The sequence below is a fragment of the Eretmochelys imbricata genome, chromosome 23 (genome assembly GCF_965152235.1).
Source record: "Eretmochelys imbricata isolate rEreImb1 chromosome 23, rEreImb1.hap1, whole genome shotgun sequence".
Lineage (NCBI taxonomy): Eukaryota > Metazoa > Chordata > Testudines > Cheloniidae > Eretmochelys > Eretmochelys imbricata.
This window is the reverse complement of record NC_135594.1, coordinates 13,533,647-13,547,384: the sequence shown is the minus strand read 5'-3', so window position 1 is coordinate 13,547,384 and position 13,738 is coordinate 13,533,647. Positions and strand designations below refer to the sequence as shown.

The window sequence follows — 13,738 nt, the reverse complement described above, 5'->3', positions numbered from 1 at the left end:
GGGGAGCAAACAGCTGTGCATATCTCTCTATCAGTGTTATGGAGGGCGGATAATTTATGAGTTTACCCTGTTTAAGCTTTTTACAGAGTAAAATGGGTTTAATTGTGGTTTGGATCCCATTGGGCGCTGGGTGTCTGGGTGCTGGAGATAGGTGACCTGCTGAGCAGGGTTTGGTCAAAGCCTGCAGCTTTGGGGGTGTGGACCAGACCTGGGTCTGTGTTTGCAGCAGACTAGTGTGTCTGGCTCAACAAGGCAGGGTTCTGGAGTCTCAAGGTGGCAGTGGAAAACGGCTCAGAGGTAATCTCAGCAGATCAGGTGGCAGTCCGAAGGGTGTCTCTCTGACTGAACCCGTCACACCGTGAGCACGAGCCCCTGCAGTACCAGCTAGAGGAGTCGCCCCGGGCTCGGCACATTGGACTCCCTATGGAGCAGAACCTGGAGGGTGATGGAGTCCCACTCACTGGCCCAGCCAGGCTGGTTCTGCCCAGGGCTGCCAGTGGGGAGCAGGGATGAAGCAGGGCTCTGCATGGGGAAGGTGTGACGAAGTGGGACTGTTCTTAATGTTTCCTCTGAATATTGTGGGGGTGCCTCAGTTTCCCCTAGGCAGTTCTTAAGTATCTAGGTGGTGGGGTAAGGGTGTATAATCACTGCAGAGTCCTAGAGGGCAGGTGTGTGCAGGAGTCTGGACACAGAGGCTGGCCGACACCCTGTTTCCTGGCAACTGATGGCCTGGGCCCTTCCCCCCTGCAAGGTGAGAGCGAAAGGGTTGGAGAAGAAAGGAATCAGGTGACCTCCTGGCCCGGGAAAGGGACAAAGCCCAGAGGAGGAGGGGCTGGAGGGAGTTTCAGTTTGGGGCTGGCTGGGACATGGAGTGAAGGGCAGAAGTGGTTGTCTGGCTCGCTGCCCCCCAGAATGGACCCAGCTGAGGGGTCCCATTCTTTGCACCTACAAGCTCTGTTTTAGACCATGGTCCTCTTGTCTAATAAACCTTCTGTTTTACTGGCTGGCTGAGAGTTACATCTGACTGCGGAGTTGGGGGGCAGGACCCTCTGGCTTCCCCAGGATCCCGCCTGAGTGGACTGGCTGTGGGAAGCGCACGGAGGGGCAGAGGAGGCTGAATGCTCCGAGGTCAGACCCAGGAAGGTGGAAGCTGTGTGAGCTTTGTGTCCTGCAGACAGGCTGCTCACAGGAAGGCGACTGCCCCAGAGTCCTGCCTGGCTTCATGGGGAGCAGATCCAGAGCATCGCCCAGGGACTCCGTGACAGAAGGCACCACCTGCATCTGCGGGGAGCCCAGAGCACTGGGGAGCCGGGCACTCGATAACTAGCCCCTTCCCGGCCGGATTCCCAGCACCGCCCGTTCTGCCCGCTCCCTTTCCTTGGGGCTGGGCACCCAGCATTTCACAGCCACGGTCACCCCACCCGCCTGCCACCTGCCGCTTCGCAGCCAGCTCCTGCCTGCAGGTCCCCATCGAGTCTAAACTGGCCACCCCCGGTTATGGCCTCCCTCTCAGACACCCGCCGTCATCCCCCATCCACCCAGGATCTCATTGGGCAGGGTGCGTTAGGCCCTAGTGCTTTCCCAACCTGCAGCTGGGTAGTTAAATCCCCCAGGGCCACCAGGACTCATCGCCCAGCCCTGAGCTGGGCCCCTCCCCATATCCCACAAAATCCCATTCCCCGCAGCATCCCTAGACAGAGCCCCCGTCCCCCTGTGTGTGGGGAGGCTGCATCTGGCCCTGGCGCTGGAATAACGGCACTTACTGCACCCCCAGTGTCTGTCCCCCTCCTCCCTCTGCAGCGGGGTCCCCCAGACCCTTTTCTGTCCCCCCTTTCTCCCTAGACCTCCCCCTCCCTGTATTTCTATTGTACAAGCCCCCAGAGCTTCATGCTCCTCTGCCCCCCAAATCTCCCCACCCCAGGGGGCGGTGTGATACCAGAGCCTCCAAATGTCCCCTAATGTTGCAGCCGACGAAGGTGAGTGAGAAGTTCCGGCAGCGTCACGAGAACCTGGACAAATGAACGTTGGGGGGAAAGTTGGCGAGACACAAAGACGGGATTAGTCCAACCCGAGCAGCTGCCAGACAGAACCCACGGGCCAGGCTGGGGCCCACCTGGGACACGGGAGAAAGCAGGGAGCAGAAATCCGTGACCCAAAATTGGGTGTCGGAAATGAGGCCTCATTGGTGAATAAAATATTGTGGGTTCGGGCTGTGCCGCCCACCACCCTTTGGGGGCCTTAAAGAAAGAGACTCGCTTCACCCTCCTGGCTGCCAGCCCCCCGTCTCCTGTTCCCCCCGGGCCGTCTGGGCCCTGATCTGCAGAGACGTCCTGAGCAGAGAGGCCGGAGAGAGGGACCTCGACTCCATCGCCCCTCCCCTGGCTGAACCCCCAACCTGGGAAGAAACGGGGTCGGTGTGACATTCAACTCCATGTCTTTATAAAAATATTTGTATATGTGTGGATTTGATGTAACTGGAATATGCTTTATGCAAAAGTTTTCTTGTCAGGTATCATTACAAAGCTCATAATCTACTGAGTGTGGTCATCCTATTTATAGGAATGTATCGTTCTTGTATCTGAAACTAGGAATATGAAATATAACTCCGAGGTCCTATTGTAATTATGCAAAGTGTCCCATTCACCAGGACAATTGGTTGTAAATGGCTCAGTTTACTTGTAAGACTTCCTGTATACCTGTGTGCCAGCAAGCGGGTAATGAAGTCTCACAGGATATGTGATCATGTCACCTGAACTGAAATCCATCTTTAACTGGATGCTTTTGCATTTTGAAGGAGACAAAGATTCCTGCCTTCTGCCAAAGCTATTAAAGGAACAGAACAAAGTGGGTCTCAGTCATGTTGAATCCCCTGCTTTTCACCTAAGCTATCTGCTGGAATTAACAAGGACTGTACCAGGGAAAGGATTGGGCCCAGACTAGGAAGGAGTCTAGTCTGGGAAAGAAACTTATTGGAACATCTCTGAGGGTGAGATTTACCTGTATTCAGTTTCTTAAATATATTAGGCTTTGACTTGTGTGTTTTGTTTTATTTTGCTTGGTAACTTACTTTGTTCTGTCTGTTATTACTTGAAACCACTTAAATCCTACTTTTTATACTTAATAAAATCACTTTTGTGTATTAATTGACCCAGAGTAAGTGATTACTACCTGGGGGAGGAAAGAGCTGTGCGTATCTCTCTATCAGTGTTATAGACAGTCATAAATATAAAGGGAAGGGTAACCACCTTTCTGCATACAGTGCTATAAAATCCCTCCTGGCCAGAAGCAAAGTCCTTTTACCTGTAAAGGGTTAAGAAGCTAAGATAACCTCGCTGGCACCTGGCGGGTCTGGCTCAAACCAGACCAGGCACTGAAGTCCTAAGCTGGCAGGGAAAAGAGACTCAGAGTTAGTCAAAGCACATCAGCAGACAGGCTCCCCCAAGAAGGTCAGAGCTGGGGGGGCGGGGGGTAGGATTGTTGGGCATGTGAGGAGCGAGGGGGGAGCAGCACCCCCCAGTACTCCCTGGGCTGCTACTTCTACCCCCAGCAGCCTCTCCTCTCACTACCCCCCCTCCACATCCCTCCACAGCTCCAGCCCCCTCAGCCTCAGGGTTCCCCATTTTCTTTTTAGTCCCCTGAGTCTCCCCTCACAGCCCCTGTGCTGCAAATTCCCTGCCCAATAAGGGCCCCAACCCCACAGTCACCTCTCTCCCTGCCTCTTCCAAGGGGGGCAGCAAGCTGGGAAATTGGGGGGGTCAGGCGGTGGGGTCAGGTGTGGGGGGGAATGACCCTGCTTCACAATGAATCTGCTGCTTGTCTCCCTCCTGCTCCGGTGGCTGGGGGCGAAGGGTCCCGGAGAGCTGGTGAAGAGGCGGGCCAGGGCCCTGGGACGAGGGAGCTGATTAAAGGAGGCTCATTGGGAGCCTTCGGCTGGGCAGCTGATGCACCTTTAATGCAGCCCCGGCCCAGTCCAATGCTGTGTGCAAGCCCCGGAGGAGTGACATCACAATTGTGACACCAGGAGTCCTGGCCCCAGCTCCACCCCTCGGCTCTAACCACTAGTCCCCACTCCGCTGCCAGAGCCCAGAACTGAGTCAAACCTTCCTGACCCCCAGCTTTCTGCTGCCACTAGCCAATGGCGTATAAACAAAGCCTGTGTCACGTCCCTCTCTAGGGGCCTGGCCACATAACCACTGACAGTGCCTCCTCCAGCTCGGGGGACTGGGTCTCTGCAGGGGTATTAGAAGGTCCCTGGGTCTCTCTTGGTTGGTGACCCATTGGGGGCCTGGGATGGAATTTCTTTTTCTCTGATTTTCTTTTGAACCTGGTTTATTTAATTCACACGCTGAGAAAAGCCCCTTAGAACCAGGCATTACAATGTAAACCCGTCATCACTGCTCAGCTAAGATGCAAGGGGCAGCAAACCCAGGTCTTTCATATCGCGCCCGCTCTTAACATGGTGCCATGGCTTGTGTTGCAGGTGGGCAGGTTGGCAGACTGAGCGGGAAGGCTGCAGTCAAACCCTCCAGCATCAGGGAATGCCACAAAGTTTCCCAAACACCCTTAACTCTGCCCCCTTGTGCACATGCATTACGGAGCCATCCTTTAATTTCGTGATCACGTATTAATTTGATCTTCATGGGCCATGTCAAGGTTCCTTCCCCACTCTGAACTCTGGGGTACAGATGGGGGGACCCGCATGAAAGACCCCCCAAGCTTATTTCTACCAGCTTAGGTTAAAAGCTTCCCCAAGGCACAAAATCTCTATTTTCTTCTTGGACGAGGAATGCTGCCATGACCAAGCGCTTTAACCAAGAACCAGGGAAAAGGACCACTTGGCGTTCCTCTTCCCCCAGCAATTTGCCCGAGCCCTCACACCCCCTTTCCTGGGGAGGCTTGAGAATAAACAAGTTGAGCACAGACCAGCTTGGATTTCTTAGGACCCTAAAAACCCAGTCAGATTCTTAAAAAACAGAACTTTATTAGAAGAACAAAAGAAAGATAAAAGAAACACTCTGTAAGATTAGAATGGAAGATAATCTCACAGGCAGTCAGATTCAAAACACAGAGAATCCCTCTAGGCAAAACCTTAAATTACAAAAAAGACACAAAAACAGGAATACACATTCCCTCCAGCACAGAGAATTTACAAGCCAAAACAAAGAAAACCTAATGCATTTTCTAGCTAGATTACTTACTAACTTTACAGGAGTGGAGGGCTTGCATCCTTGATCTGTTCCTGGCAAAGGTATCACACAGACAGACAAAAGACTTCCCCCTCCCCCCGAGGTCTGAAAGTATCTTGCCCCCTTGTCATAAATATAAAGGAAAGTGAAAACACCTTTAAAATCCCTCCTGGCCAGAGGAAAAATCCTTTCACCTGTAAAGGGTTAAGAAGCTAGGATAAACTCCCTGGCACCTGACCAAAATGACCAATGAGGAGACAAGATACTTTCAAAAGCTGGGAGGAGGGAGAAAAACAAAGGGTCTATGTCTGTCTGGGTGATGCTTTTGCCGGGGACAGAACAGGAATGGAGTCTTAGAACTTAGTCAGTAATCTAGCTAGGTATGCGTTAGCTTCTGATTTCTTTAAATGGCTGAGAAATTAAGTTGTGCTGAATAGAATGAATATTCCTGTCTGTGTGTCTTTTTTGTAACTTAAGGTTTTGCCTAGAGCGATTCTCTATGTTTTGAATCTAATTACCCTGTAAGGTATTTACCATCCTGATTTTACAGAGGTGATTCTTTTTTACTTTTTACTTCTATTAAAATCCTTCTTTTCAGAAACTGAATGCTTTTTCATTGTTCTAAGATCCAAGGGTTTGGGTCTGTGGTCACCTATGCAAATTGGGGAGGATTTTTACCAAACCTTCCCCAGGAAGTGGGGTGCAAGGGTTGGGAGGATTTTGGGGGGAAAGATGTGTCCAAACTACGTTTTCCCAATAAACCCAGATAAACGTTTGGTGGTGGCAGTGGAAGTCCAAGGGCAAAGAGTAAAATAGTTTGTACCTTGGAGAAGTTTTAACCTAAGCTGGTCAAAGTAAGCTTGGGAGGTTTTCATGCAGGTCCCCACATCTGTACCCTAGAGTTCAGAGTGGGGAAGGAACCCTGACACCCCTCATTGGTCATTTTGGGTCAGATGTCAGCGAGGTTACCTGAGCTTCTTAACCCTTTACAGGTGAAAGGGTTTTGCCTCTGGCCAGGAGGGATTTTAGAGCACTGTGTACAGAAAGGTGGGTACCCTTCCTTTGATATTTAGGACAGGCCACCACCCATGTTTGAACCCAGAATGTAAGAAAGGACGGGTGTGGGGGAATCTGCATGGAAATCATGGTCAGTGGCAGATTGAAGACCAGACCCCGTGCTCTCTTGGCTCCCAGCCTGGTGCACCTTCCCCAAGGCTGCAGGGAACATGGAGGGAGAACTGTCCCCCCTCCCCACAGAGACACAGACAAGCTGGGAGCTGCATGACACTTGGCCAGGCCGATGGGCCCAGGCTTGGGTTTTGCAGGCGCCTCTGCTTACTTTGACCACACTAGAGTTCCCCTACAGATTAGAGACAAAATGCGATGGACACAGGAAGAGACGAGACATCGTCGGCTTCCTGTAGCTGGAGACACCAGCTGAGTTTGTTATTTGGGGCTCGGTGGAGCTGGGCTCTGGGGCGTTGGTGGCAGTGCTGAGGGGCCTCTCGCTGCCTCCGTCATGCCATCTGCTCTCACCGTCCTCTTCCTCGGTGAGTGTCAGAGAAAGCCAGTGCACGTGCCCACTGATTTCTCCTTCCCCAGCTGATGGAGATAAAACGCAATTGGCCTCTAGGTCGCCTCGGCCTCTCCTTGCCCTGCCCCAGCCACCCCTCCATGGGCTCCTGGCAGATGGATCCGCGCCGTTGCCCTGCTGAGGGGTGGGGGGCCCCCGTGTCTCTTGTGTCGCTAGCCCAGCTCTCTCGCTCTTGGATTTGGGGAAAAAGCATCCAGGAGACTCTCTCCCTGCAGCCCCCTGTCTCGGCCTCGTCACTGGGGCCGGGCTGTGGGGACGGGGAACAGTGACCGTGCCGGGGTCTGTGTCTCACGGCCTGTCTCCTCCTGCCTGCAGAGCCCAGCTACCCCAAACCCAACATCTCCCTGCACCCAAGTGGGGGGTCGCCCCGGGGGGAGCCGTGACCGTCGGGTGTGAGTGTCGGTGTCGGGGAGCGAGGGTCCTTCTATATAAAGCTGGACACCCAGAAGCACGGCAGGGCAAAGACCCCCCAGAGGATGTGGCTCAATTTTCCATCCACAAGATGAGCCAGAGAGATGCAGGGAGCTACAGCTGCCGATATAGCATCAAATCCGACCTGTCCATCTGGTCAGAGCCCAGCGACACCATGGAGCTGGTAGTAGCCGGTGAGGGGCCCAGCTCAGCATCCCTGCTCCCAGCCCCACACCCAGCTGGATACTCAGAGGGGCTTAGCCCCAATGGGGCGCTCAGAGCCAGGCTCTGCCCTGAGCCCTAGATCCAGCAGAGGGGACGCCCGGCTGGGGAGCGGGGATGGAGTCACTGGGGGATTCCCCAGCCAGGGGGAGCAGAAACTGCTGGAGATTCAGGGCAGAGGAAGGGGGGATCCCTGCCCCCAGGGAGGCTGCAGAACAGGGGTCCTTTCCCAGGGGGATGTTCCCCCAGCTGACCCCGCTCTGGGGACACACAGAGGAGTCAGGGCCCAGAGGATGCCCAGCTGGCTCCGGCCCCAGCGCTGAATTCACTTCCCACCAGCCTGGACAATTAAACCCATAACAAACGCCTGGTCGTGGGGCGAGGGGCCCAGTCGCTGAGTCACTGTTTCAGCCTCTTCCCACCCGGGCCTGGGTGCTGGTTCCGTCCCTCCCCAGCCCCAGCCCACGCTCGATTTCATCCCACAGAGGGAACCGACCCAGCTGGGCCCCAGCAGCCGGATCCCGCCATGATGGAGCCGGAGGGAGAAGGTGAGCCGGAGAAATGGAACAATTCATCCCCCAGGGAACAGGGCTCCTCGCTCCAACGCCCACGGGGCCAGTCGGGTTGTTTGGAGGGGGATGGTCCCTGCAGACAGTGCTGATGGGTTCATTTCTTCTATATAGAGGGTGATGGACAGATCCATGGGGACGGACGGCCACGGGTCGGTGGGAATATGAGTCTGTGGGAAAGTAGGGAGGTGGACAGATGGGAGCGTGTTTGGTGAGGGATAGAAAGATGGACTAAAACCTTGTCTACATGAAAACTGCACCTGAAATGACGAATCCCGTGTGGTTCCCAACCGCCCCCCCCGTGGTGATCTCAGAGCAAGTCTGGACTGTTGGATTAGCCGTCCCATCCGGTTTGATACAGCCCCGTTTGACAGATGAGCTCACCTTTAGCTCTCTAGACACAGGGACGTTCCTCCTCCCAAATAGGAACAGCCGCACCGAGACTGACTCCTCAGTGACTCCAGGTGTGAATGGCACCTCCTGGCATGCCTCTGCTAGAGACAAACAGGAGGAAGTGAGTGTCCCCCCCAGGGAGGGAACGGGGCGGGGGGTCCCCATTCTCCACCAACTAAAATCCATCCCTCCTCTCCCTGGGACTGACAGTGAAGATCGATGCTGAGTCAGCAGCTGGGGGCAGATCGCTGAGTCGCTGTTTCTTCCCCTCCCCAGGCCCTGGTGTACGCTGGTTCTATTCCCACAGAGGGAACCGCCCTGATCCAGCCTCGAGTGGCGCCGGCTCCCACCCGCCCGAGCAGAGCAGGGCCAGATACCAGGGCCGGGGCGGGAATCACCGTCCAGCCAGCCCTGGAAACAGCCTTGTGGTGCCCAGGGGCTGGGGCTGGTTGCAGGGAATGACGGGGGAGTGCAGCTGGGTGGGTGAGGCCCAGACTCCACAGGGAGGGGATCATTGACATGGGGGGAAGGAGAAACAGACCCACTGCCCCTCACCCATTGCCAGGCCCTCAGCTCCCCAGATGCCTGCTGCCCTGCAGGTCACTGCCTGGGAACTGTGGGGGGATCCCAGGGGAGGGACGGGGCTGTGGGGGCTGGGTCCTGCTGGGTGCACAGGTGCTGGGGCAATGAGCCCCCTCCCTGGGCCTCATGATCTCTCCCTGGCAATAGGGGTGACCATTATCCAGAATTTCCTCTGCTCTTGCTTGCCCTCCCCCATGGGGCTCCCAGGGGACCCCCGACCCATCCCCCACAGATGTTTTGCTGCCTCTGGCTGCTCCCTGGGCACCACGGGGTGCGGGGAGCAGCGGGTTACGTCCCAGCCTCCCCCAGTGTGCACTGCCTGGCTGTGACTGGCAGCAGCTGAGATACCCCGGGGATGGGCTCACTGCACAGCAGACAGGCCGGGGCAGAGGCACCTGTGGGGGTGGACTGAGGGGTCCTACGGGGACAGGGAGCTGGGGTGGTTCCCTGTCGTGGGGGGCCTGGGACCCTGCGTCTCTGACTGTCACAGTCCCCTGGCCAGGCCCTGGGATGCCGGGTGGCTCAGAAGGGAAGTTCACCCACTCTCTTTGGCCCCCAGCTGCTGATCTCCCCGTCTGAGCCGCGGAGTGACTCTCCCCTTCCCCCCGCAGCAGCCCCCCTGGGATGCCCGGATTTCACCCACGCCGACATCGCCCACCTGGCGCTGAGCGCCATGGTCCTGCTCATCGTGGGGCTGATACTGGCTGAGGCCCACTATAGCCGCCCGAGGGTGGTGTCCTAGGTGAGGTGACCCCCACTTCTGTGCCCCTTGCTGCCCCCAGGGGCTGGGTCTAGTGTGACACGGGCCCCTCTAACCTGCCATCTCTCTGCACCCCCAGAAGCCTGGATCCAGCCGTGCAGAGAAGAAAATCTCCCCGGGGGACGAGCTGATCCCCCTTGGGGGGCTGAAACGCCGGCACAAAACCTCCTGCTCCCAAACACTCCTGCCTCGGTGAATCCCCCCCCCAACAGCTCCTGACCTGACAGCAACACCCCAGGATTGAACCCCGAACCCCGCGAGCACCAGCCCCTGCAGCACCAGTTAGAGGAACTGCCCCTGTGCTGGGCTCATTGGGCTCCCCGCGGAGCAGCCCCTGGACAGCGCCAAACGGGACAGTCTCTGCCCAGGGCTGTCAGTGGACAGCGGGGAGCCTGCGTCTTGCATGGCACTAGAATAATGGCACTTATTGCCCCCCCCCCCGCTCTCCATCCCCCTCCTCTCTCTTCAGCGGGGTCCCCCAGCCACTTTTCTCTCCCCTCTTTCTCCCTAGACCTCTCCCACCCTGTATTTCTCTTGTACAAACCCTCAGAGTTGCCCCCCAAATCTCCCCACCTCAGAGGGGGCTGTGATACCGGAGCCTCCCAATGTCCCCCCCGTGGTGGGTTCAGCCGACGAAGGCGAGTGAGAAGTTCAGGCAGCCTCACGAGAACCTGGACGAATGAACGTTGGGGGGAAAGTTGGCGAGACAGAAAGACGGGATTTGTCCAACCCAAGAGGCCACCGGACAGACCCCATGGGTTGGGCTGGGGCCCACCTGGGACACGGGAGAAGGGGGGGAGCAGAAATCCATGACCCAAAATTGGGGTGTCAGAAACGAGGACTCATTGGTGGATAAAATACTGCGGGGACGGGCTGTGCCACCCACCACCCTTTGGGGCCTTAAAGAAAGAGACTTGCTTCACCCTCCTGGCTGCCACCCCCCGTCTCCTGGGCCCCCCGCGCTGTCCGGACCCTGCTCCGTGGAGACGTCCTGAGCAGAGCGGCTGGAGAGAGGGACCGCGACGCCATCGCCCCTCCTCTGGCTGAACCCCCAACCTGGGAGGAAATGGGGTTGGACTTTCATAGCAGCCGCGGCGACACCAGATCCAGCCCAGCTCCACTGGCTCCTCTGCCCCCCAGGACAGTCGCTAGCGTCTCTGGGGCCAGTGGGGAGATGCCCAAACCCGGGGGATTTTCCGGCTAGAGACTCGCTCCAGCGAATGGGGCCGGGGCCGGAACCCCTCGTTTCACACGGCGCCTGCCACGGCTCCCTGGTTCCTGCTCTGCTGGGTCTGTCACAGCCGGTCCCAGGGGTCACTGGGGGTTTGCCATGGAGCTGAGCAGGCTGCGGGCTCTGGACCCCGCCCAAGCCCGTGTTTAACCCTGTTCAGTGTGGGGCAGGGGCTGGGGCGTGTTCGCACCTCGGGCCCTTTATTGCGTCTCCATGACACAACAGGGCCCAGAGTGATTTAGCCTCCGGCGTTTCTGGACCCCCCCACAGCAGGTGCTTGCGGGGAGCCAGCTGGGGGGAGCCGGGAGTTTGGGCGAAGTAGGTTGGGAGAGTGGGTAGAGGGGAGAGGGGTCAGGATGGAGGCAGGACTTTGGGGGCAGACAGGCTCCCCACAAAGGTCAGAGCCGCGGGCCAGGATTGTTTGGGGAAGTGAGGGGGGAGGGGGCAGACGGTGCCCCTCTCAGGGAGTGTGAGGATGTGAGGCAGCAGGGAGAGGGGAGTGTTGACCTGGGAATGTGCCCTGGGGATGGGAGACCTGAGAGCCTGTCACCTGAGCCAGGAGGGGTGGGGGAGGTGACACCTCTGCCCAGGAATGTGGACGGAGGCTGCAGCAGGGAGCCTGCTTGGGGGGGTTTAGTTTTCAGTTTGGTGCTGGGTGGAGGAACACAGGGAACCCCAGGGCTGGGGTCTAAGCTCCCTGCTCCCCCAGAAGGACTGGACTGAGGGGTCCTGGTTGTACCCACAAGCTCTGTTTTAGACTGTGTTCCTGTTGTCCAATAAACCTTCCATTTTACTGTCTGGCTGAGAGTCTCAGTGAATCCCAGGAAGAGGGGTGCAGGGCCTGGACTCCCCCACACTCCGTGACAACTGGTGGCAGAGGTGGGATCTACTGCACCCCGTGAACGGCGCTTCCTGCAGTAAGTGACTGGGGAGCAGTAAAACGAAGGGGGATTGACGGGGACCAGGTGTGCTGAAGATTGAGAGAGACGGTTTCAGGGGGCGGTTAACCCCTGGGAGTGTGTGACCAGAGAAGGACTTTTGGAGTAACAGGGTCCCCCGGGGGATTGCAGCGAGCGGTCCCAGGGACGGAGGAGTCTGCAGCTCGACCCTGGTAAAGAGGTGGTGACCTCAAGAAGGACTGGCACACGAGGGGTTTTTCCTGGAAACCGTGGAAAGCTGCCCGGCCTGCGAGTGGCCAGCAAGGGGCCTTAAGAGTGACCTGGTGGAGCTGTGCAGGCAGAGGGGGCTGCGCACTGGGAGGTCCACCAAGGAACAGCTGATTGCCCAGTTGGAGGAGAGGGATCGCTTGGATGACCCGATCCCTGCCCCTGAGGGAAGCCGCCCGGTGGACGTAGCGTGGGCCCTGGGGCCTGACCGGGCTGGGAGGGATCAGACTGCTGCCGAGGACATCCCAGAGACCCTTCCTACCTATGCCTTGGGGAGGGGTTGGGGGAAGCCCAGTGAAGACCGAAGGCACCCTGACCCCGGCAGCCAGCAGGGGATCCTCCCAGCGGAGCTCCCCTTCCCTGGAGCTGAGGCGGCTGGAATGGGAGATGGAGATGAAAATGAGGGAGCTGGAGGACCGTGAAAAACAACGTCAACATGAGGAGAAACAACGTCAACATGAGGAGAAACAATGTCAACATGAGGAGAAACAAGGTCAACATGAGCAGGAGGAGAAGGAGAGGGAACGTCAGGAGAAGGACAAACAAAGACAGCATGAACTGGAGCTGGCCAGGCTGAGGAGCAGTGGGGCCCCAGCTGCGGTGAGTGCGGGGGGACCCAAGACTGCAAGGAGCTTTGATAAGTGCTTCCTGGCCCAGCGGAAGGACGGGGAGGACATAGATAGCTTCCTGACGGCCTTTGAGAATGCCTGCGAGATGCACAGGGTTGACTCTGCAGACAGGCTCCAGATTCTCACCCCCTTATTGGACCCCAAAGCCATGGAGGTGTACAGCCGAATGACGGGGCGGAGGCAGGGGACTATGAACTGTTCAAACAGGCCCTGCTCCTTGAGTTTGGGCTGACCCCCGAGAGGTACCGGAGAAGGTTCCGGAGTCAGCGTAAAACGCCTGAGGTCACCTACCTACAACTGGTCAACCGGATGCAGGGATATGCCCGCAAGTGGACAGCTGGGGCCCAAGCTAAAGAGGACCTGCTTGACCTAATCGTGCTGGAGCAACTGTATGAACAGTGCCCTTCCGACCTGAAGCTGTGGTTGGTGGACAAAAACCTCGAGAACCCCCAGCACGCAGGGCAGCTGGCTGACGAGTTTGTGAACAGTCGGTCAGGGGGTAACCGGGAGGAGTCCCAAAAGGACAGGCCCCCCCCGATGCAGAGAGAGAGTCACCATGGGGCCTCCCAGTGGGGAAACAGGGAGAACCCCCATTCCAAAGGGGAACGCCTGGCGTCGGGCCCCTCCGACCCGCTCGAGGGGACCAACGTGACCTGAGCTGCTATCACTGTGGCCAGAGAGGCCACGTACGGTCCCAGTGCCCTGGGCTCAGGGACAAACTGAGCAGACCCAACCTACCCAGGGTTAACTGGGTAGGGATTCAGCTGGATGAGGGGCAGACAACCCAGGCAAGGGGGGCTACCAGTTTACCACCTGCTCCGGAGGGAAGAGTACCCCAGGCCAGCTCCGCCAGAGGGCTGGAGGCTCTGGACTCAGGGTGCTCGGTTTACAGGGGGGGCGCGGGGTTGTCCCTCCGGAGAGAGTGCCTTGTTCCCCTGGAGGTGGATGGGAGGAAGGTCAATGGATACTGGGATACGGGCGTGGAGGTGACGCTG

The 13,738-nt window shown here is 57.5% G+C and overlaps 2 protein-coding genes across 2 annotated transcripts in view; one reads left to right on the top strand and one right to left on the bottom strand.

Annotated features, from left to right (window-relative positions):
• LOC144279334 (alpha-1B-glycoprotein-like) overlaps positions 1 to 13,738 on the bottom strand; it is a 937,253-nt gene that overhangs the window by 726,534 nt on the left and 196,981 nt on the right. The gene's annotated exons all lie outside the window — the stretch shown is intronic.
• LOC144279010 (alpha-1B-glycoprotein-like) overlaps positions 1 to 13,738 on the top strand; it is a 78,925-nt gene that overhangs the window by 13,368 nt on the left and 51,819 nt on the right. Inside the window, 2 exon segments of the mRNA XM_077840425.1 lie at positions 7,096 to 7,134; positions 7,137 to 7,378. Of these exon segments, the coding sequence (XP_077696551.1) occupies positions 7,096 to 7,134; positions 7,137 to 7,378 (281 nt within the window).